General features: G+C 43.3%; 1 protein-coding gene across 1 annotated transcript in view; it reads left to right on the top strand.

Annotated features, from left to right (window-relative positions):
• The window catches only part of LOC126251629 (leucine-rich repeat-containing protein 70), a 630,906-nt gene that overhangs the window by 410,531 nt on the left and 194,674 nt on the right, over positions 1–25,701 (top strand). The window contains exon 7 of the mRNA XM_049952173.1: positions 12,653–12,833. Within this exon, the coding sequence (XP_049808130.1) occupies positions 12,653–12,833 (181 nt within the window). The remainder of the gene's footprint in view (positions 1–12,652; positions 12,834–25,701) is intronic.

Here is a 25,701-nt window from a genome sequence, read left to right as displayed (position 1 = left end):
GATCTCATATCATCTAAGCCTGCAGCTTTGTTACTTTTCATCTGATGAACAGCAGTACTCAGTTCTTGATCTCCGATTGCAGTGCCAAAATGATGATTCTCCTCATCACATCGTTCAAATTTCGTAACATTTTAGCTTTCCATGGTTTTACTATACAGCAACAGTTGGTGTACTATTTGCCCAAGGATGATCCTTCTCAACACTGAGTATAAAATCTGCAGGGTCACCGTTGAGGTTTATCAGTTATTTCCTGGCTTATCAACCATTACGTTTAATGTCCAAAAATTCGATGAGATTAGGAATTTTTCTGTTCGTGGTGTTGATACGACTTGAATAAGTTGTTCTCCTGATTCTATTGTCTCTTGTGAGAGTGAATCATTCTCGAAGAGCTGTTCGTTCCTCTTAATGAGAACTTTGAGTCTTTCTCAAGTCCAGGTAAGTACTCTGTCCTACATCTTCTTGCGATGTGTTTACAAGGGATAATCGTTAATGGCGCCACAAAATTTCAATACTTTTCTGGACCAGGTCTGACGTTTCATGTCTTATTCATCCAAGTTCTGAGATAAATGCTCCTGGCGAGCTTTTTCGAAGTAGAACTGTTTAATGAATATATCTGTTTCTGTTTTAATAACTGCTTCTACAGTACATACAAGATCTCGGTGTTGCGTTCTTGTGAATTTTTCGACAATATGCTTCTTGGTTTGGCGAGCTATATGTTCGGAGACAAAAATATTCTCCAGGTTGCAAACCCTCCTCCATCGGCCACTGTTACAGGAATGGGACAACTCTGAGTCATGTATTAGTTTTAAGCCCATTCACTCGGCTCGCTATTCTAGGTGGGTAGGTAGTCATACGTCCCTATGATACTGACTGACAACCATCCAGTAATCAAAATACAAAATTGTTTACAAACTGAAGTAGTAAACGATGAAATTAAATAAATTCCCTCACCGGCCGCAGTTGCGCGCTGAAATGAATTTAGTGGCAAAAAGTGAAAATTTGTGCCGAACTGGACTGGAACTCGGATATTGCGGTTTACAAGAGCGGTCGCCTTAACCGTTTCGGCTGTCCCCGCTAGCTTTCCGACCGACACAAATTACCAACTCGTCGCACACTACTTACGTAGCGCCCTCTATATACTATATTCATTACTCGCCACATCACACTGGATTCCCGCAGGAGTTCTAGAAAGAGAGTATATCCGCACTGAAATGATCTTAATGGCCGTCAAGTCGTATATATTCATGTGAGGCGTCTGTTCTTTTGGACTAGTCCGAAGAAAAGACACCACACGTATGTAAATTTAATAGTAACGTTTGTAAACACTGAATTTTTTAAGATGAAAAGCAGTGGGCTGAGGAAGGTAGCCAAATAAGATGCGTGGGACTGGAGATATTTCGACGTTGTTTCACAGGAGCAGTGGATCGAAGCTAAACACCGGAACTGTCAACTGATAATAAAGCAATGCCTCCGAAACGTGTCGCAAAAACTATAATTTATTACCCCCCCCCCTTTGATTTATATTTGTACTGGCGTTACTACGCGCTGTCACAGACACCCCATTCCTTACTGTTACGCTTTTTTATAGCTTCATAACGAGCTACTCTCTCTCCAGCGGAACAAGAGAAACTCAGGTATTAGCTCGCAGCCCGTGCCGAGTGACATACGAAGACGGAGGCGTGTGTGTCCCTGCGGACATCTTAATCCTCACGGCTTGCCGCCGGGCTCCCCACTAACTTGAATTAATCTGAGGCCCTAATCCATAGCTCCACCACTCACCAGCAGACTAATTACGCGACAGGTCGGAGCAAGCGCTGCGTGTTCCACTCGCCTCCTTAAACCAGCGCATATCGGCGACTGATTGAGGAGTGGCTGTCCGGAAACACTTTGGCACCCCGCCTTCGACGTAATGGGGCTATAAATAACAGATTTCCGATCCGGGACACGCCCTCCATCTCAGCGATCTGCCAGCAAGAAACCCACTCCCAGGAAAGAGAGTTGAGGAATGGTCCTATTCAGAGGACAGCGACTTTTCGACGTAATCGAAGACAAAGATATCGGTTGCTAAGACCTGACTGATTGAAACGATTACAGCGATCTGTGAGGAAGGAAAATAGCATGAGCAACGGGGAAGCGAACGCGAAAGTCGTGGTAAGGTTCATTTCACTTCACTACCGGAATCGTTCCAGCCGACAAATCACTGTAGAGACTTGGAGCAGTGTAGAACAACTGAACTGAAAGCTCAAGATTTTTCTGAGTTTGCCTCGTTTCGCATCGAAGAGTTTTCAGCGAACCTGAGCGCTGAACATTGTATGAACGAGTAGCTTTTGATGGTCTTTACCTCGCATAACCATCTAACCTGACATGGTAACCTGCACTTGGTCTCCCATTTCATCTACTTCTGTTCCCTACAGTGAGGGCTAGGCAGTCGATAAAATCCAAAACGTTGGCGATCTGGCTGTGTTATTTTAATGGCACCTTTCCTAAATCGTTTTTATAAGTGAAACTAAATAAGCTTTTAAGACTTGCTGGAGGAATGAGAATCTTCTGTTTACTACATTGGTAACATGGGCAGTGTATCGGGGAATCACAAACCGTTACCGCTCTTCGCTCTTGTTTTGATGTTCGCAGTAAATGCTTCTATGCAAGGGACACTGTTATCACGTTCACGTATCAGCTATGTACAGATAAAATGGATGTTAAATCATCCATTTGCCAATCTGTTGCTTTCTTCTGTGCAATAATTCATATTGTTCCCCATTGTCACTGAAAATGTTTCAAGCACTTTCTAGGACGGCGTGCTGAAAATTAATGCCTCGGGATTTTTATATGAAAATCTTTAGGCGTTTCAAGTAAAACAAACGTTATTAACAGTCTACAACCTTATCCTTCATGTCTACATATTTGCATCTTCTGCCACTAGAAGGCTGCGAACTGTAACAAGTAACACGGCTGTGTGTAATGTAACTATATCGGTGATTGAGAAACAGTGTGCTGCAATGGAGTTTCGAATGCGAAGAGTTCTTTCGCACATGGAGCACCCTCTCCTTCAGCATGACAATGCCGGACCACACACGAGCCTTGCGACATCTGCAACAATCCCGCGCCTTGCCATCGATTACTCCCCCACACAGTCCCGACTTGGCTCCATCTGTTTCTAAACTTAAAGATCACCTTCGAGGACTTCACTTTGATAGTGATGAAACGGTGCAAGCAGAGGTGAGATTCTGGCTCCATTAACGAAGTCAAACTTTCTACAGTGACGGAATCAACAAACCGGTCTCTTATTGGGAGGAATGTGTTCGACGCTTAGGTGACTATGAAATAGTAGACATGAAGAATCAAGATGTAGACTGCTTGTAATGTTTGTTTTATTTAAAAAGCCCGACGTGTTTTCACATTAAAAATTTCGGAGGAATTACTTTTCAGCACACCCTCATGTTTTAAAAAGCTATCCAGTTTCCCAAAAGTAATAGTTTCGAAGTAACAAGCACAAAAGTTTAAAGCCTTTTTGAAAGGCTGTGATTTTCCCGGAACAAATATTTCGTATAAACAAGGTGTTTGATTAAATGTGTTTGCATCTGTAAGTTACGAAGTAATAGGCGACGGAAATATTTATTGCGGTAGGTCACCATAAGAAACGTTACACTGTCTGCGGAGTTATGAACATAGTGTGGTAGATTCTTTTATGTCTTTGTCTATTTTTTTTTGTCTGTTGTCGATGTATTATGCTCGCAGTAAAAGGTCGTAACAACGTGATAAAATTGTCTCTGATAGTGCTGTTAAAAGAATTACGGTTTGTTGCGCGTATGAAGAGTCTTGGGAGAGACGGCTGGATATTTTTAGCAACTATTCATACATGAGATTGCAGGTTCGAGTGCTGTTGTCCACGTCTCTTCCCGTACACGTCGCATTCAATCTGAAACAATTCTGCTATTTCAATATTTCCAAAAATCCTAATAAAGGTCGTAACGCTCACCTTTGTTCTCATGAAATAATAACGGTTTACTGTGTCTCTTGTACAAGTCTCCACATAACATCAAAAGAAGCGAACAGAAAACTCTAGTTACCCTTAGTTACGAGTAAACCACAGAGAGAGTAATATTCCGAGTCAACGAAATAATTATCATAGTCTCTCAGATAACGTCTTTGCCACTTAGCTTTCACACAGTCGATTCAGTACATTACATATTTATTACACTACAATATTTTGTTGTGTTATTATCCAATGAGTTACAGCAAAAACATACAATTTTTAAGTGGAACAATAGTTGCTTGTATCATGCACTGGAATCAGTAACACCAGCTGTGTATACATAAATTTAAATTACATTCCTATCACTTTTAGTTTGGAAGCTACAACCCTTCAAAGTTTCAGGGGGAGATACCACACGCTGTGTATAATACATGGCTGTGTGGTGAGTGATGGATGTTCTGGCGGTGGGAAGTTGATTTAAATGAGATGTTCAAATATGTGTCCATGTTCCTGAATGCACAATGCAATGCGCCTTCTAAAGGATCTGCGGATGAGATGTAACATCACCGGTGTCACGGAGCAACATGCGTCCTCAATGCGCCGTTTTAGATCATCTAGGGATGTGGGCTCAGTGACACAAACACGATCCTTTAGATATCCCCACAAAAAGAAGTCTAAGGGTGTTAAATCGGGCGACGTTGCGGGCCATGATTGAGGACCATGGCGCCCCAACCACATTCCTGAAAACCTGTTGTTTAGTTCTCCCACAACAGCACGCGCAGAATGGGCTGGGTGACCATCGTGCTGCATCCACATATGGACTCTCGTATGTAGACACACATGTTGAAGGAGACCACCCAAACTGTTGACTATAAACGTGTGATATCTGTATTTGGGAAGTAGTGTGGACCGATGATTCGATCCCCATCCCCAAGGATTCCACACCATACACTAATAGACCAACTATGTTGACTGTCGACAGGTCGTACCCACCGAGGATTGTCTGCGGCCCAGTAATGCACGTTATGGCGGTTCACTGCATCATAATTTGTGAACGTTGACTCATCAGAGAACATAACACCTTCTAAAGACTCCAGAGTGAAATTACGCATGGCCCATTCACAGAATGTAACTCTCGCACAGAGATCGTTCCCATGCAGCTCCTGGGTCAGTGACAGGCGGTACGGGTGAAACCTGTGGCCGTGTACTATACGCCACACAGAAGTGAGACTGACACCAGCGACTTGCAGCAACGGCTCGTAAGCTGACACGAGGATCGTGGTGTACTGCACCTTTTTTCATTAAAAAAAAAAAAACACCTCCGTCTACTCACTTTTAGCAGTTCTTCGTCTGTTACTGCGGCGCATTACCAAGCTGCCTGTTTCCCGAAGTCGTTGTTCGGCACCTAAGAAGGTAATGGCTACCGGAGCCCTTCGCGTAGGATATCTCACGGCGTACGCCATGGCTGCTTCAGTGGCATCGTGTCGGCACTCGCTGAGCATCAGCACCAGGTGAACGTACTCGTTCTTTGTGTATGCCATCTTAATCCGATGTCAGTAACTGTAGTATATTGAGCCCCGTTTGTTTGTGTGGCTCGAACTGTCGGGTATGCTGCCGTGTGCGGCGACAGTCGGCAGTCTAACAGCGCATCGAGGAAGCTTCTCGCTCCGTGACACCGGCGACGTTACAACTCGGCCGCACCACATTTAGAAGACGCATTGCGTTATGCGCAGCGTGTGTGGTATCGGCCCCTGAAACTCTGAAGGGTTGTAGTTCCCAAACTAAAAGTGATAGGAATATAATTGAAATTGATGTATGCACAGCTGGTGTTACTGATTCCAGTGCATAGTACAAACAACTATTGCTCCATTTAAAAAATTGTATCTTTTGCTCTAGGTCTTTGGGTAATAACACAATAAACTATGTTCATAGCTCCGCAGACAGTGTAACGTTTCTTATGGTGACCTACCGCAATAAATATTTCCGTCGCCTATTACTTCGTAAGTTGCAGAGGCAAACACATTTAGTGAAACACCCTATATACGGAGGAGAGCCGAATGGGCGTATTCCTGGTGGCAATTCTGGCCAAAAATGGGGAAATACACTGCCATAAGCCAATTTCAGATTGCAGTGACCCGGCACCTGGGAACTAGTACCTCGGAAACGGACAAGTTGGTCGGCTTTTCGCCTGCTACTATCGTAAGCATCTATGGAAAGCGGCTCAAGGCTGGTGAAACGCCGAGTAGCAACACCTCGTCACAGAATGTAGACGTCGGAAGCTTACGTACTGCATAACGCAGGATACGCGGCGATCCGTGGCTGATCTGACGACAGTGAACAGCGCTGGAGCCTGTTTCGGAGCACACTGTTCAGTGCCCGTTGTTGAACATAGCGGTATGCATGAAACGATCCTTTGGTGTTCCCATGTTGACCGAACGGCATCGTCGGTTGCCACGGTATCACCGTGAATGGACCTTGGATCACATGTCTTGTTACACCACGTCGATGGTTGCGTCTAGATTTGCCGCCTTTTTCCAGCCGAACGGCTGCTCGATATCTGCACCAAGCCACAGTCACTGGCCGGAGGAGGTAATATTATGGTGGCGAGGATATTCGTCTTGTCTTCCATAGGCCCTGTAGTAGTAATCGAAGGCGTTATGACAGCTGTGGTCTAAGTGGATATTATTGCGGACCAATTGCATCCCTTCGTAGTTGATGCCATCTCTGACAGGTATGACACCATCCGGCAAGTTCGGCAAGATAACTGTTCGTGCCACAAGGCCACAAACGTCACAGAGGGGTTTGAGAAGCAACATAGCGGATTCATGTTGATGTCTTGGTCGGGAGATTCCTCTGAAGTGAACATAATGAAACGCATCTGTTTCACGTCCGTAATCTATGGGAATTGTGCCGTCTGTCTATAGACATCTGGTGCTACTTCCAGAGATCGTTTTATAATACTCCTGGAATGTGACACTCTAAGTCCAATTAACGCACATTGCAGTCTTCTACCCAGCGTAGGCAGTGCCACAGCGGTGTCGTAGCTAGTCGAAGAGCAGCGGGTCCTTCTTAGGACAGGTTAGCGGCAGTGAACTGGAGTGGTAGCTCTCTCAGAAACACACTGCCAAACACACTCCTTTGGTTAAGCCGCGCAGTGCGGCTTATATCCTGATGGTTAGCGATACTAAACTCCGCGCTATTTGTTCCACGTGCTAGCAACCTCTGCAATAGGCCACTAGAATTTGCTGGCGTACTTGCTTCGCCTGGCGCGTCGGCCATCCTGTGTAGCTTGCGTTCTCTGACGGAAGTCTAGTTTGCAGGGGTTACGACTCACGGTCATACCGTGAACAAGAATTACTGCAGTGGCCTGTCCGAGGAAGTGAGGATACTAGATCCAGCTTCGCAATACATCTACTCCTTAACATATTTGTTATAAAGAATACGATGTTTCTTTTCTAAACCGCCAGTGCAGACCAGGGAACCAATATTAGAAATAAGAATACTCTTCGCAAATATTTAGTCATTTATCTTGGTTCAGGAGGGCACCATTAGTCAGGAACACACGTTTTCAATAACTTGCATCCATACATAAAAAGTTTAAGAGAGACGTAAGCGAGCTATTGATGGCCAACTACTTCTACTGCACTGATGAATTTGTTAGCGGAGCCAAGTGATGCAATATAAAATAATGTCAGTATCATAAAATCTGACTCCTGCACGTCTTCAGTACAGTAATGTGATCAATGTAAATAAATACTGCGAACTGCTTTCTGTTTGATGTTGTATGGCTACAAAAGACTAAAAATTAGCATGTGCACCCCAGTATATTATGCATTTACACTTTTGAATCATGTTTGTTACTACCTATTGAATGAAAATTGATCCATTCTACATCCATGACGACCATTTAACATAGGATCTGTGGAAGGGACATTAGGATATGTCCTTTTAGGATTCTGTAACTCAATCGGTAAAAATCGAGACCTTAACGGAGCACTTGGTTGTCAGTTTCTTAAGACCTCTTTTTTCTCAGGAACGGATAGAGATACTTCAAATGCTGTCTACGCTCTCTTGGTAGCGTAAAAAATTCATGCTTCTTACTCAGTGCAATGAAAAGATACGGCCGTCTGTGAAAACAACCTTCCCACAAGAACGGGCATAGGTATCAAGTTGTAATATATATCAATTACTAAGGTCTAGGGTCCCTATGCGGCATAAAAAATTCAAGCTTCTACACTGAAGAGCCAAAGAAACTGGTACACCTGCCTAATATCGTGTAGAGCTCCTGCAAGCACGCAGAAGAGCCGCAACACACGACGTGGCGTGGACACGACTAATGTCTGAAATATAGTGTTGAAGGGAACTGATACCATGAATCATGAATCATCCATAAGAGTACGAGTGGGTGGAGATCTCTCCTGAACAGCACGTTGCAAGGCATTCCAGATATGCTCAATAATGTTTATGTCGGGGGGTTTGGTGGCCAGTGGAAGTATTTACTCGCAGAAGAGTCTATCTGGAGCCACTCTGTAGCAATTCTGTACGTGTGGAGTCTCGCATTTTCCTGCGGGAGTTGCCCAAGTCCGTCGGAAATGCACAGTTGACAAGGGTGGATTCAGGTGATCAGACAGGGTGCTTAGGTACGTGTCAGCTGTCAGAGTCGTATCAGCGGTCCCAGATCATTCCAACTGCACACGCCCCACACCATTACAGAGCCTCCAAAAAATGTTCAAAAGTGTGTGAATTCCTAAGGGACCAAACTGCTGAGGTCAACGGTCCCTAGACTTACACACTACTTCAACTAACTTATACCAAACAGGAAAGTACTTGGGCTCGAACAAACAGATCTGTATGAACGTTTGGTTACAGGATCATTATGTACCTCTGAATGTGCTGGTGGGTGTCGTTTTTCTGCAAAACTCTGCAGTCATGCTCTAGATATCACTGTAGATGTAATTGTAGACGCCATACGTAATGCAGAAATCTTAACTATAAATGTAAATGCGGAATGTCAATAAAATGCTCCGAGCAGTACGAATGACTGCAAAACGCACAGTGAAGAAATGCGAGTTGATCGCATGGCGTATTTGCACATTCTATAATATCAGTGTTGAACGCCACGTCAGTGACACTTTTGAAGTTGTTCACTGGTTCACCAGTATTGTAGCCAGCGTCCTGCCACGCGCAACGAAGCATTGGCCCGCAGATAACTGATTGTAAATGACAGAATGCATATTCATGATAAAGAATCTGTCGTTCAGTTTCGGCTGCATATTACTGGAACGTAGCTTAATGAAGTCTGTTATTCTCTTGGCATATATTTTATATTGCCCGAAGAAATACACATCCAGAGGTTGTGCATATTTTGTAGTTTTAGGCGGAATGATTTTTAAATCTTCATGTTTTCCGCCAGATGCTTCCAGTAGTACTCGTTCATCCTTATGTCCAGACCAGGAGTCACAAAGTACTAATGACTTTCTCGACAAATGTGGATTCAAAACTGACAGAAAAAACGTCTTCAGATGTTGTTTCGTCATCTTCCCACTCACACTTGCATCGACGACGACATTTGGAGGGCATCGCGTTTCTATTTCCCTTGACACGCGGGGTCCAAACTTTCCACTGGATTCTTGGAAGCAAATATAGAGTTTGTCGGCCAATTGTCCGTCCATTGATATAGCAACATCGATCGTGTAACTATGTGTTACACAGTTAACTGATTGCAACATCGCGACAGTGTTTCTCTCCCCTTTCATGGATAGTGTTCTGTCACAAGAAAGTTGATAGTTGAACTGACTCTGATCACAGTTCCATACAGAACTAATATCAATGTTTTGTCTCGTGATATGCTCATTGACGTCAGCAACAAACGTTTGAGCTCTTTCAATCACGCTACGGTCGCAGGTTCGAATCCTGCCTCGGGCATGGATGTGTGTGATGTCCTTAGGTTAGTTAGGTTTAAGTAGTTCTTAGTTCTAGGGGACTTATGACCACAGCAGTTGAGTCCCATACTGCTCAGAGCCATTTGAACCATTCTTTCAATCAGCTCTTCTTCGTCATCCTTATCTTTTCGTGCTTGGAGAATAGTGATACGGCGTGATGTTATCCTACACTCCTTTTTCAAATTAGTAATAATTCCTTGTGAAGCTGTAAAGTTTGTACACCCGAGATTTCTGGCTACCTTCAAAATGGTTCAAATGGCTCTGAGCACTATGTGACTTAACTTCTAAGGTCATCAGTCCCCTAGAACTTAGAACTACTTAAACCTAACTAACCTAAGGACATCACACACATCCATGCCCGAGGCAGGATTCGAACCTGCGACCGTAGCGGTCGCGCGGTTCCAGACTGTAGCGCCTTTAACCGCTTGGCCACCCCGGCCGGCTGGCTACCTTCAATGCCCAATGTTGTAAATGCCAATAATGAACAGCGGAACCGCATTCTCGCGCTTCATCGAATTTCGCCGTTACACGCTCCTTGATGGTCTTGAACAGCAGTGTACTATTTCCTTTGAAAACTGTATTTCCTTCTCTTTTCTTTGCCACGTAACCCAGTATGTTTTTAATATTGCTTTTAGACTTCTTTTCAGAAGCTTGACGTATATGTCTGAACCTCTTACGTAATAATCATCGTACATGTTCTCCAGTGGGTTGTCATCAAACGCCGTGATGATACTTGCAACTTTAACCTCCTTCTTGGGAGACGGTTGGTATTCACTGTCACTGCTTCCATCGCCTCTTCCCGCACTTGCCGTAGCACTACCGTAGGCAATGAGTTGTTCGTCATTATCATCCCTATCATCATCATTATGTGTTAGTGTTACAACAGTATCTGTTTCTAACTTATGCTCATATTTCTGCACTATAATAGATACCAGAAAACATGCGAATGATTCGTCTTCTACACCAATACCATCTTCACGAAGAAGGGTTCTTCGTAACTCCATCTCAACCAATCGCAATACAGTAGCAGGATTGATTACCAATCGCCGAGCCATCTGACGCTTCAATACACAAATAATGTCACAAAACGCGACTTCCGAGGCACACTGCACCGTCCCTACTGGTCCCGACTGGCGTACCGGCAGGTCAGTGTGCAATGCGGCATGGTATACGCAGAGGCCTCTAACGAACGACTGCAGAGTTTTGCAGATGCGGGAGTATCACTAGTGCAATAAGAGACCTTTACATTATTTCTCACACGATTTTGGTGTATTTGTGTTTGTTCGAGCCCAAGTACTTTCCTGGTAAGAACAGCACACACACCCATGCCAAGGGAGGACTCGAACCGCCAGCGGGAGGGGCCACCCAATCCGTGACAAGGCGCCACAGAGCCTCCACTAGCTCGAACAGTCCCCTGATGACATGCAAGGTCCATGGATTCATGAGGTTGTCTCCATACCAGAAGACGTCCATCCGCTCGATACAATTTGAAGCTTGTTTCGTCCGACCTGACAACATGTTTCCAGTCATCAACAGTCCAATGTTGGTGTTGACGGGACAAGGCGAGGCGTAAAGCTTTGCGTCGTGCAGTCATCATGGGTACAGGAGTGGACCTTCGGCTCCGAAAGCCCACATAACAGAAGTTTCGTTGAATGTTTCGCACGCTGCCACTTGTTGATGGACCAGCATTGAAATCTCCTGCAATTTGAAGAAGGGTTGCACTTCAGTCGTCGTTGTTCCCTCTCTTGCAGGATCCTCTTCCGGCCGCATCAGTTGCTGATGTTTTACCGGATTCCTAATATTCACGGTACATTCGTGAAACGGTCGTACAGGAAAATCCCCTCTTCATCAATATCTCGGAGATGCTGCGTCCCATTGCTCGTGCCCCGCGTATAATATCACTTTCAAAGTCATTTAAATCTTGATAACCCGTCATTGTAGCAGCAGTAATCGATCTAAGTACTGTACCAAACACTTATTGTCTTATACAGGCGTTGCCGACCACAGCGTCGTAATTTGCCTATTTACAGATCTCTGTATTTGAATGCGCATGACTGTATCAGTTTCTTTGGCGTTTCAGTCAATGCAATAAAGAGACACCTTTTGCTCAGGAAGTTGAAATATATATGACATATTAAGGTGTACGATCCGTTGGCGGTGTAAAACACTCAACCTTCTAAGTCAATCCAGTCAAATGGTATGATCTTTTGTGGCACATATGTTGATACTCGCTAACTCACTCATCAAAACCTGTAGATGAACTACCTACACACATAATCAAGTTTATACGGAGCCCTCAAAGCGCGAGTTCTACGCGCATTTCTCCACTTTTTGTACAAATATGTATTCCCGTTTTATGATATGTCCTCTCTTCAGTATGAATCTGTGGAGCAAAAAGTATATCACAGCGTGTCCGCTCGCGACCTCTTATAGTACGTGTACCTGGAAGACAACAATATTCACACTTTCCTTTTGCATAGGCACTGTACTACTTGTGCTTCGGATCCAACGATATCGATATTATTCATGTTGTTCTGCAGAGTGCGTTTAGTACTTCCATCTCCGACTTGAATATTTCTGTGCGTTATGCTCCGTTTCACAGAGACCGTAGACTACCGTTGTGTGAGAGGCAACAACGTACATACATTGTCCTTTTTTTTCGAAAAACGATCACCACACGCCTCTGGGAGGTAAACAGTCTCCACATGATGTGATTCTCTGTTTTCTGTTGCAGAGAACCTGCAGTACCTGCGCCTGGGAGACAACAACATTCACACGGTGCCCAGCGAAGCTCTGCGTCGCTTGCACCGCCTCCGCCACTTGGACCTCCGAGCAAACAACATCAGCTCCATCTCTGACGACGCTTTCTTGGGCTTTGGTGACACCATCACATTCCTGAACCTGCAGAAGAACGAGTGAGTACACAGTTCATAGCTTTGTCAATTTCGTTTCGATTCTACGTTTTCAGAGTTCTCCAACAAAAGAAGATTATAATGAAGACCATCCTGCTATTGATCAGAAAATATTTTATCTGCAGCAGGTTCTCGTAGAAGGTCCGAAGGTAGAAGGAGTACGAAAGCAAATTTCGAATTTCCATTCGCCTCTTTTTTTACGTTTTGATCTTGCGACGTGACAAGCATTCGGATCACCTGCAACTTCGGCAACCACGTGTTTAATGCATCTCAACATCTACCAAACCAATTTAGTCTTATACAGTACATGAATATAAGTCGTGAAGTCTCGTGTGCTGTTGTATGTGATATCGTGTTGCTCAATGTTCCTCTCTTCATAGTGCTGATAAATTATGATTGTCATTAAACAGGGAAAAAATTTTAAGATCTTTTTCAAACTACTATTGAACAGTGTTAAGAACGGTGGAAAAGAAGAACTATGTTATTTACAGCAGTTGTGGTGACAATTTGAAACAATTTAAAAACCACTCAAATGTTTGGTGAAATGATTTGCCTACAGAAAACAAACAAATGGGTTTGGAGAAACATTTGAGGGGCCTTAGTATGATACTTAATGCATTATGTATGTATGAGGTATCGACCGAGAATGCACATTCTCTTTCCAGATATTTGAAGGATTCTCTGTTGAAAACATTTTTGGATGAAAGATTGTAGGAGCTTTTTACACCTTCAGGCGGAAATGATAGAAATATTCCAAAGCACACAACAGCAGACGGCACGGTTTACATAATGCATCACACAAATACAGGAGGAACAGTAATAAAACCGACGAACTGAAGGGACATATTACTGTCTGGAAATGAAGGAAGAAAGATCCTATGAACATGTGTCCGGAAATGTATCGTTGCCACTGTGGATGGCGCAGACGAATGAAAGTTCCTCTGACCACGTGCCGCGTGTTCTTTGTGTGTTGTAGGCTATGTGATTCACGCAGGGTACTGTAAACAATACAGGGTGATTCAAAAAGAATACCACAACTTTAGGAATTTAAAACTCTGCAACGACAAAAGGCAGAGCTAAGCACTATCTGTCGGCGAATTAAGGGAGCTATAAAGTTTCATTTAGTTGTACATTTGTTCGCTTGAGGCGCTGTTGACTAGGCGTCAGCGTCAGTTGATGCTAAGATGGCGACCGCTCAACAGAAAGCTTTTTGTGTTATTGAGTACGGCAGAAGTGAATCGACGACAGTTGTTCAGCGTGCATTTCGAACGAAGTATGGTGTTAAACCTCCTGATAGGTGGTGTATTAAACGTTGGTATAAACAGTTTACAGAGAATGGGTGTTTGTGCAAAGGGAAAAGTTCTGGACGGCCGAGAACGAGTGATGAAAATGTAGCACGCATCCAGCAAGCATTTGTTCGCAGCCCAGGAAAATCGACTCGCAGAGCTAGCAGAGAGCTGCAAATTCCACAATCAACTGTATGGAGAGTCCTACGAAAAAGGTTAGTTATGAAACCTTATCGTCTGAAATTGGTTCAAGCACTGTCTGCAGCTGATAAGATTAAAAGAATCGATTTCTGTGATTTTACCCTTGCTCAAATGGAAACAGATGAATCTTTCGTTTCAAAGATTGTGTTTAGCGATGAAGCAACTTTCCACACTAACAGGAAAGTCAACCGTCACAATGTCTGTATATGGGGCACTGAGAATCCGCAGGAAACAACTCAGTATGAACGTGACTCGCCTAAGGTGAACGTTTTCTGTGCCATTTCAGCCAATAAAGTTTTTGGTCCCTTTTTCTTCGAAGGTGCTACTGTAACTGGACTACAGTATCTGGAGATGTTAGAGAATTGGCTGTTCCCTCAGCTCGAACAAGAAGCACAACAATTCATGAGGCGATGGATCGGCCGCCAGGCAGCCTGTGACAGAGCACTTCATCACTGGCCTCCAAGAAGCCCTGATCCTACCCCCTGCGATTTTTTCTTATGGGGATATGTTAAGGATATGGTGTTTCGGCCACCTCTCCCAGCCACCATTGATGATTTGAAACGAGAAATAACAGCAGCTATCCAAACTGTTACGCCTGATATGCTACAGAGAGTGTGGAACGACTTGGAGTATCGGGTTGATATTGCTCGAGTGTCTGGAGGGGGCCATATTGAACATCTCTGAACTTGTTTTTGAGTGAAAAAAAACCTTTTTAAATACTATTTGTAATGATGTATAACAGAAGATTATATTATGTTTCTTTCATTAAATACACATTTTTAAAGTTGTGGTATTCTTTTTGAATCACCCTGTAGAATGGTCTGGTATTCATGTCGGGGACAAGCCTAAATGGTGTCTATGTACGGTCAAGCAGAAGAAACGCTCGAGAGGCAGCACAGCTATATCAAATTAAGTACTCTCACAGACACCAACCACATAACGCTACATTTCAAGCCCTTTTCGGGTGTTTGTGTGATTATGGGTCCTTTCAGACAGACGAAAGTGCAATGAGGTGGCGGACTGTGCATACGCTAAATATGGGAATTGTACTAGAGTTCATCTCAATATCCTGGTTCTCCAAATCTGTGGTACACGCAGTCCGCGCCTCCCTGCACGTTCGACTGTCTGAAAGTACCCATCATCACACAAACGCCCCAAAAGAGCTTGAAACGTAGTGTTACGTGGTTGGTGTCTGTGAGAGTACTTATTTCGGTGCTGCTTCTCGACCGTTTCCATCTGTCTGGCCCTATACAAACGCCATCTCGGCTTGTTCTATAAATGAATACCGGACCATTCTGCTGCTTACAGTACGCTGCGTCAATCACACAGTCTGCCACACACAGGGAACACACGGCCCGTGGTCAGAGGAACTGTCATTGGTCAGTGCATTTCCGGATACAGGTTCGCAGGACATTTTGTCCTCCATTTTCAGTCAGGATCAGTCCCTGCATTTGTCGATTTTATTAACGTTCACTCTTTTTGCTGTAGTACTCTATAAAGTTGTCTACCTCTGTAGTTGTCTGCTCAGATTGGCTGGTTGCCATGCAGAACCCGGGTTCGATCCCCGGTAATGTTAGAGATATTTTCCCGGTGAGAGGACTGGAATGGGGTGATACCAGTTGAGGAGTTACCTGAGTGGGAAGTACGTACTAGAACACGACACGCTAAAAGGACATTGGCTGGGAGAGCGGTGTGCAGACCTCCACACCTAGGTACAACATCCAGATGACGTCATTGTTGAAGATGAAATCGCGGTCGGCCGGCCCCGATTAACTCGTATGTGGTCAGAACGGAAGATATCATTCTTCAAAATTAACAGATTCTATGTCTGCCCCCGGTAGCTGAGTGGAGCCGGCATGGTAGCTCAGCGTGCTCGGTCAGAGGGTTAGCTGCCCTCTGTAATTACATTAGGAAAAAAAAAACCTGAGTTAACGGATCAGCGACGAACTAAAACGGGTGTCTTGCGACGTCCGCCCCGAGCAGATGAAACGAACGAAAACGAACAAAATGGGATTAAAAAAAAAAAAGTGGTCAGCGCGACAGAATGTCAATCCAAGGAGCCTGGGTTCGATTCCCGGCTGGGTGTTGTGTTGTACTAATTATCATCATTTCATCCCCATCGACGCGCAAGTGACTGAAGTGGCGTCAAATCGAAAGACTTGCACCCGGTGAACGGTCTACCCGCCGGGAGGCCCTAGTCACACGACATTTAAATTTAACAGATTCTATGTTAAACACCGGACTTTATGTTATCTTGGCATTTAATTTGGTGTACATGATTTCGAACATCGTTCAAAGGCAAATCAAATATGATTCTAATCTGTTTTATTTCTTACTTTCAGAAATATCGATTCAGCATACGTATGACTTTTTTAAAATTCTTTTTATTTTCAAGTTTTGTTCTTCGAATACGTCATCACTGACTGGTGGCTGGAATTCTTTCTTCACTTACAGAAAGGGTTTTTCAATCATGGTTCTCTCTTCCTCAGAATCAGGTCTCTGCCTTCAATGTTTCTGAAGGACCTTCCAAGTTTATCACGTTTTTTTGGTGGTCGGCTCCCATTTACGCACCTCGTTTGATGCTTGAGATATTCTGTAGTCGAGGCGGCGTAAGAAGATCCCTGTTGCCACCCTTAGATTATGAAATGTTAACGGCTGCAGAATAAATGATAGTCATCAAAAGAAGCTGCGACAACAGTGAGGCGTTACCATAGAGAAGTTCACAGACTCGCTTCCCTAGAGCCTTATGTTCTTGAAATATCCTGAATTTAGTACCTGATTCGAACGAACCCATTTTGACCGTCAAGTAGAATACCAGTGAAACTTTCTATGCGTGAAACAGCTAGACCTTGAAGAGATGATCTTTTTGACACTTCATTTACTAAGGTAACTGCAGCTGTTCGAGAAATATTTCAATTTTCTTCTAAATCACAAATGAAGTTTTGCTTAATTTTCCTGGCATATTCCAGCAAATTAAATATTTTTTTTTCAAAACTGCGTTTCACGACGGTACATTTGTCCATTTACCATTCTTCTTTTGGCTATGAAAATTGGGAAAAAAATTTGTGGGGAGTCATGATTTCTTTAGATGCAAGCATTTGACCAATGTGCCACTTTATGCACTGTAGGTGTTTTATGTGAGAAACAGAATAAAAGAATCATAAAAACTCTGAATTTAATCTGAAAAGATTAAAGGTAAATAGGGAGAAAAACAGAATAACGCGGCTAAATCAGCATTTTTGGAAGCTTCCACACAGCTCAGAATCAAACAATACCTTGAATGTGTCACTGAAAAGTGGCAATCCAGTCAGATTACAGACCGAGTGCGAACTGATATGCGTTGTAGACACGCGATGTGCCGTGTTTCCGAAGATAACGCCAGCTGGTATATTTGGCGGGATCCTCATATCACCTGAAAAACGCCAGTCATGATGTACCAATAACTCTTCATTCTCATTAACAGCTTACAGCCCTGGCGGTACCATAGTTTTATCACTTGCATGAAACTTCAAGACATGCTCTTAGTTACATCGGATACCGTATCGTCACTGACCTACCATTGTATCCTAAATCAGACTCGTTGTGCATGTCTGACAGTTCTTCGCCCTACGACTTACTCGTGGAGCTCGTCGATTTCTTAATAAACAATACCTTTGATGTCAGCTATATCTATATGAAATTGCCCTTTTTTGTGACACGATCAAGTACTATTTGATTCGATGTTGCGTGAAGGCTTCACAAAATACTGATATTGCTACGTGGTTCTGATTCTTTTTAGATTTAATCTGATCGTCTTGAACACAGCACTGAATGGAAGCGAAGTATGGACCACATAAATAGAGAAAGCAATAAACAAGAAGGAATCGAAATGTATTGTTATTAAAAATTTTTAAATAATAGGGTGGCCGCATAAGATACGAAATTAAGAGATCCTATAAAGGATAAGCGAAGAAACTAGTTAATGAAACCTTTACTAGAAAAGGGCAAGTCAGTGAATAATCTGTTGGAGCATCGCGGAATAGTTATCATCGTGCTGAAGGGAGTATATAAAACAACGGGACGGCAGATCTAGAGTTAAAATAGTGTAAATGACCGCTTAGTCACATGGTGGCATGAGGGGGGGGGGGGGGGGTGGAGTGTCGTTATGTAACACTGAATGAACTTGAGTGTGTTAATCAAGAATGATTAATTCCACGTGTGAGATTCTGAGGTTAAGAGAATAAAATTAAATTTACTCTCCAAATCGAAATCAATGAAGCTGTACTCTTATAGTCGCCCAGTACCTGCACCCGAGCCGATAATCTCAGACCCCAGAAAATTATATAACCATCACTTTTGACATTAAGTAAAGTGCTAATAAGTATATAGGAGCACCAATGTGCAACGAATGTTGTCGAATAATAAATATGCATACACCCAGAAATGCACTCAGTCACCCGAAATACATTGACGCGTCCAGCCCATATAACTAGCGTAATATTGTAAACAAACACATGTAGAACAGTTGTCAGATTTGAATGCAGCACTTGCTGTATTTCTCGATCAATCAGAACAAAGCACATTTATCATAAATTACCGTGCACGCCCTATAATGGTAGTCTGCAAATCTATCCACTTCACAATTTAAACAACTTCTTACGTTAATCTGCGGCACATGGCAAATTCATTGAATAAATGGAAGGATGTGTGATTATTACTTTACAAATTAAAAGAAAAACTGCGGTGATGGATGCGGAGAAAACACCAAATATGCATATTGTTCCTGTTGCGTCATTTCGAAAGAACATTGTCTATCTAGGATATATCATATGTGGAGCAACATTATATTTTAAGCATAAAGCACATCAGCATAAGAATCGCTATTCAGAGGCAGAGCCTACACAGCAGTCTGTTTGAGAAAAACTGCTTCGGCTGCACGTCATGTGACTGCGGATTTCTGAGATAATGTGGCGACGATGCCGCACCGTTGCCAGTGTTTGACGGCTCTGTATTGACAATAATGTCTTCTTATCCGTTATCTATTTGTTCCCGGCAGTAAGACTCCTGTAAAATCGCAGCTGTCGTCGGGAGCTTGATGTCGCGGCGTCGCAGTACTAGAATGCGCGCAATTTGATGTACACTGGTTAGGTGCGGCCCGCCACGAATTCCTCTCCTGTGCCAAACTTTCCACTTCAGAACAGCGATTACAACCTACGTCCTCATTTATTTGCTGGATGTATCCCAATTCCCTCTACCTCTGCACTTTGTACTCTCTAAAACTCCCTCTAATAACATCGAAGTTATTTGGTGATGTCGTAACACATGCTCTACCATCCAGCCCCTCCTTCTTGTCAGGGTTTTCCACGCCTTCCTTTCCTCGCCGATGTTTCGATGTTGCGGACAACCTCCTCATTAGTTGCTTATCGGCCCACCCAACCTTCAACATTCTTCTGTTGCAACACAACTCATAGGCTTCTTTTCTCTTCTGTTCCAGGTTTTCCCAGATCCATGTATCACTACCATACAATGCTGGTTCCAAACGTACATTCTCTGAAATTTCTTCCTCAAATTGGGACCTATGTTTGATACTGGCAGACTTCTCTTGGCCAGGAATGCCCTTTTTGCCAGCACTAGTCTGCGTTTTACGTCGTCCTTGCTCCGTTCGTCGTGGGTTATTTTGCTTCCTAGGTAGCAGAATTCCTTAACTTCATCTACTTCGTGATTCCCAATTCGGATATTAAGTTTTTGCTACTTCTCATTACTTTCGTCTTTCTTCGATTTGCTCTATCCATATTCTCACTCATTAAACTGTTCATACTGTTCAACAAATCCTGTAATTCTACTTCACTGCCGGCTGTAGTGGCCGAGCAGTTCTAGGCGCTACAGTCTGGAACCGAGCGACCGCTACGGTCGCAGGTTCGAATCCTACCTCGGGCATGGATGTGTGTGATGTCCTTAGGTTAGTCAGGTTTAAGTAGTTCTAAGTTCTAGGGGACTGATGACCTCAGAAGTTAAGTCCCATAGTGCTCAGAGCCATTTTTCTACTTCACCTTCACTGAGGATTAGCAATGTCACCGGCGAATTTTATCGTTGATATTCTTTCACTATCTTTTTTAATTTCACTCTTGAACCTTTCTTTTACTTCCGTCATTGCTTCTTCGCTGTATAGATAGAACAGTAAGGACGACAGACTACATCGCCGCCTTACATCCGAGCATTCCTTTCTGGGTCTTCCAGTCTTATTGTTCCCTCTTGATTCTCCTGTGTATTGTATATTACTCATCTTTCCCTATAGGGTATCCCTACTTTTCTCACAATTTCGGACATCTTCCACCATTTTACTTTGTCGAACGCTTTAGCCGGCCGGTGCGGCCGAACGGTTCTAGGCGCTTCAGTCCGGAACCGCGCTGCTGATACGCTCGCAGGTTCGAATCCTGTCTCGGGCATGGATGTGTGTGATGTCCTTAGGTTACTTAAGTAGTTCTAAGTCCACGGGACTGATGACCTCAGACGTTAAGTCTCATAGTGCTTAGAGCCATTTGAAACGAACGCTTTTACCATGGCGACAAATCCAGTGAAAGTGTCTCGATTTTTCTTCAGTCTCGCTTTCATTATCAACCGCAACGTCAGAACACCACTTTGGTGCCTTTACGTTTCCTAAAGCCGAAGTGACCGTCAACTAATAGCTTTTGTTTTCCATTCTTCTGTATATTATTCCCGCCAGCAACTTGGATGCATGAGCTGTTAAGCTGACTGTGCGATAATTCCAACACTTGTTGGCTCTTTCTGTCTTCGGAATTGTATCAATGATATTTTTCCGAAAGTATACCGCCAGGCTCATACGTATTACACACGAACGTGAAGAGACATTTTGTTGCCACTTCCTCCAATGATTTTAGAAATTCCAGTGGAATGTTATCTGTCCTTTCTGCCTTATTTCACCTTAAGTCTTCAAAAGCACTTTTAAATTCTGATGCCAATACTGGATCCCATATCTCTCACTATCGATTCCTGTTTCATCTTCTATTACACCATCAGACAAGTCTTCCCAGTAGTAGAGGCCTTCAGTGCACTCTATACACCTACCTGCTCTCTCCTGTGCATGTAACAGTTGAACTCCCTTTACGTTCCTAATGTTACCGCCCTTGCTTTTAATTACGCCAAAGATTCTTTTGACTTTTCTATATGCTGATAACTTCCTTCGGACACTCGTTTCTTCTTCGCTTTCTTCAAGTTTTTCATGAGGCAATTTTGCCTTATCTTCCTTGCACTTACTGTTTATTTTGTTTCTAAATGACTTATATTCCTGTTATCTTGAAGTTCCCTGAAAACTTATGCACTTTCTTCTTTCGTCGATCAGCCGAAGTATTACTTCTGTTACCCATGGTTTCCTCGCAGGTATCTTCCTTGCACCTATAGTTTTCTTTCCAACTTCCGTGATTGCCAATTTTATAGATGTCCATTCCTCTTCAGCTGAACTGGCTACTGGGCTATTCTTTATCGCTGTGTCTATATCCTCACAGAACTTCAAGCGTATCTCTTCTTTCCTTAGTATTTCTGTATCTCACTTCTTACACATTGTTTCTTCCTGGCTAGTCTCTTTAAGCTTCAGCTTCCTCTTCATCATTGCAAAAAGTGATCTGAGTCTGAATTTGCTCCTGGGTATACCTTACAATGCAAAATATGATTCTGGATTCTCTAACTGACCATGAAGTAATCTATCTAAAATTTTACCCTACCTCCGTTCTTTTCCAACTATACATATTCCTCTTCTGATTTTTGAACAGAGTATTTACTATTACTGTCCTAAACGTATTGCAGAGCTCCATTAGTCTTCCTCCTCTCTCATTCCTACCACCAAGTCCATAGTCTCTCGTAACCCTTTCTTCTGCTCCTTCCCCTACAATTGCACCCCAAACCCACATGACTATTAAGTTTTCATCTCCCTTTACGTACTGAATTACCGGTTCAACATCCTCATATATTTTCTCTATTTATTCATCTTGTGCTTTTGACGTCGGCATGTATAGGTGAACTATTGTTGTCGGTGTTGATTACCTGTCGATTCTGATGAGAACAGCCCTATCGCTGAACTGCTCACAGTAACTCACTCTCTTCCTTACATTCCTATTAATAGCGAATCCTACTCCAGTTATACCATATTCTGCTGATGTTGATATTATCCTATACTCAGCTGACCAGAAATCCTTGCCTTCTTTCCATTTCACTTCATTGACTCCACTGTATCTAGATTGGGCCTTTGAATTTCCTTTTTAAATTTTTAAGCTTCCCTACCACGTTCAAACTTCTGGTATTTCTCTTCCAAACTCGTATAACGTTATCCTTTCGTCAGTTACTCAATCTTTTTCTCATAGTCACCTCCCCCTCTGCAGTCCCCTCCCGGAGAGCCAAAGTCGAGATTAGTATGGAATCTTTTGCCACTGGAGAGATCATCATGACACTTCCCCGATTACAGGCCACATATTCTGTGGATACACGTTACGTGCCTTTAACGTAGTGGTTTCCATTGCCGTTGGTTTCCATTTTTCCATTGACTTGTGCATCCTCGTGCCGTCAGTTGATTAACAGAAGTGACGAATGCCACAGTAATATATTAACTGTTAAATACGCCATACTGTGTGTTAATGGTTTCTCACTGTGTACAATGTAAGCCATATTATGTATTTTCCGTATGTACTCGTATCTTGTAATGCGACCAGAAATATGTATTTCGACGATGTCATGTCACGGACAGGCCAGACCTATTTTAACACTTCAACATGCTCTCATGAATGGGTCCAAATGCCGAAACCATGATCGTGTAAAATAAATGAACAATTAACAATGAAACGGCGCGAATTTCTTTCAAATTATGTGACACCACACGAAGAAAAGATCATAAGTAATACGTTATCCCGCAAAATGTTCTCTTGAAATTTCGATAGTAAATCTCTTCGTGAAGCGCAACGTCACTCTTGTAACATCTGCCAATAGATTTAGTTAAACACCTCGGCAACGCTCTCGCGACGACTGAACGAGCCCGTGCCGAAATGCGTCGCTCTTCGTTGGATCTTCTCTACCTCTTCTATCAGTCCTACACGGCAAGGATCCCAGACTGATGAACAATATTTAAGAACCAGTGAAAAAGCGCCTTATAAGCCACTTCTTTCGTGGATTTGTTACATTACCTCAAGTTTCTGCTTAAGAATCCCAGTCTGGCATCTGCTTTTCGTACTGTTAATTTTATGTGGTCATTCCACTTAAGGTCGCCCTGGATAGTTACTTCTAGATATTTTACTGTAGATAACTCTTTCTAGCAGTTTCTGATCAATCGCGTAGTTGTTCAGTAGAGTCTTTCTTTTTCTACGTATGCGCAATACGTTGCAGCTATTCATGTACAGGGTCAAATGCTAGAGCCGTTACCATTCATGAGTCTTCTGCAAGTCAAATGTTCAAATGTGTGTGAAATCTTATGGGACTTAACTGCTAAGGTCATCAGTCCCTATAAGCTTACACACTACTTAACCTAAATTATCCTAAGGACAAACACACACACACCCATGCCCGAGGGAGGACTCGAACCTCCGCCGAGACCAGCCGCACAGTCCATGACTGCAGCGCCCTAGACCGCTCGGTTTCTGCAAGTCATTTTGCAAATTGCAAATCGATGCTGTCTCCTGGCGTTGCCACTTTGTAATATTTATTATCTGTTTGAGGATTTCTTAGTAGGGGCGGCAAATCATTCTTATCTCGAAAGAAAATCATTGACAGATGAAAAGTACCTCCAGGCTTGCCCTAGCGAAGTGTGTTGAGACCCTTGCTATCCATGTTGTATGAGGGTTACTTCTCTTTCTTTAAAGATCCTATCGGAAAAAATCAAAAATGTTTTATTTGCAACATATGCAGCATTGTCACGAAGAAGGCAGTGCCTCATTTCCTCCAATCGCCTGATCTACTCGCTGAACAAGATCATCGGTTGACACTCGTTTCCTTTCCTTACCACGTGTTTAACGGACAGCCATACATCGTGCTACAAAGTTCCTGCACGACTTCCGCACACTGCTGTCACGCATGACAGTTCCGTTATGTGGGCTGCATGAAATCAGACAGAACCCCTCAGTATGAAGAAATCGAATGACATCATGCACTTCACAGTTGTTATTGGAACATTTACGTGATCAGTGAGAGCTCAGAACTGAAAAGTGCGAGAAGACGCGAACCACAGGCATACTAGAGACACTGCACAACACATCTCCAAAAAATTTCATCAGGTTTTCACTGTGATTTCAATATCGTGACCCAGCAGACCTTGAAAAAATGTAGCCCTCGTATAATAATGACATAGTAAAGAATATTGACAGTAAGCTGTAATGAAGTAATATATGAGAAAATGTACACAAATATTCAGTCAGTCTTGATAAGATTTCAAAGTTGGCAAGCTACATTCCTACCCTGTTGGCTGAGTGCGATACTGTTCAACGACGCCTACCGCCGTACACTAAGGAATATGGACACGTGTTGTTATGTGAAATATGCATGTTATGACCCTCTCTATCAGCCCTCTCATTTTCTACATTCATATACGTATGTAATGTGTGCATGTGCATGTTTGTGCCTGCCGAGGTGGCCGAGCGGTTCTAGGCGCTACAGTCGGGAACCTCGTGACCGCTACGGTCGCTGGTTCGAATCCTGCCTCGGGCATGGATGTGTGTTATGTCCTTAGGTTAGTTAGGTTTAAGTAGTTCTAAGTTCTAGGGGACTGATGACCTTAGAAGTTAAGTCCCATAGTGCTCAGAGCCATTTGAAGCATTTTTTTGTTTTTTTTTTTGCATGTGTGTGTGTGTGTGTGGGGGGGGGGGGGGGGGGGAAGGGGTCTGTTCTGTCATTGACACATATGGAAGAGCCAGAGAAAATGGTACGCCTGCCTAATATTGTGTATAGCCCCCGCGAGCACGCACTCGCAGCAGCGCCACAACACGACATGGCATGGACTCCACTGATGTCTGAAGTAATGCTAAAGGGAATTCACACCGAGAATCCTTCAGGGCCGTCCATAAATCCCTAAGAGTACGAGGAGATGCAGATTTCTTCTGAACATCACATTGGAAGACATCCCAGACAGGCTCAAATATGTTCATGTGGGGAGTTTAGTGGCCAACTGAATTGCTTAAACTCAGAAGAGTGTTCCTGGCGCCAGTCTGTAGACATGTGGGGTGTCGCAGTGTCCTGCTGGAATCGCCTAAGTCCGACGGAATGCACAATGGACATGAATGGATCAGACAGAATGCTCACGTACAAGTCACCTGTCATAATGGTATCTAGACGTATCAAGGGTCCCATCTCACCCCAACCACACACGCCCCACACCATTTCAGAGCGTCTACCAGCTTTAAAAGTCGATATAT

The sequence above is a fragment of the Schistocerca nitens genome, chromosome 4 (assembly GCF_023898315.1).
Source record: "Schistocerca nitens isolate TAMUIC-IGC-003100 chromosome 4, iqSchNite1.1, whole genome shotgun sequence".
Classification (NCBI taxonomy): Eukaryota; Metazoa; Arthropoda; class Insecta; order Orthoptera; family Acrididae; genus Schistocerca; species Schistocerca nitens.
This window is presented reverse-complemented; position numbering and strand designations above follow the sequence as displayed.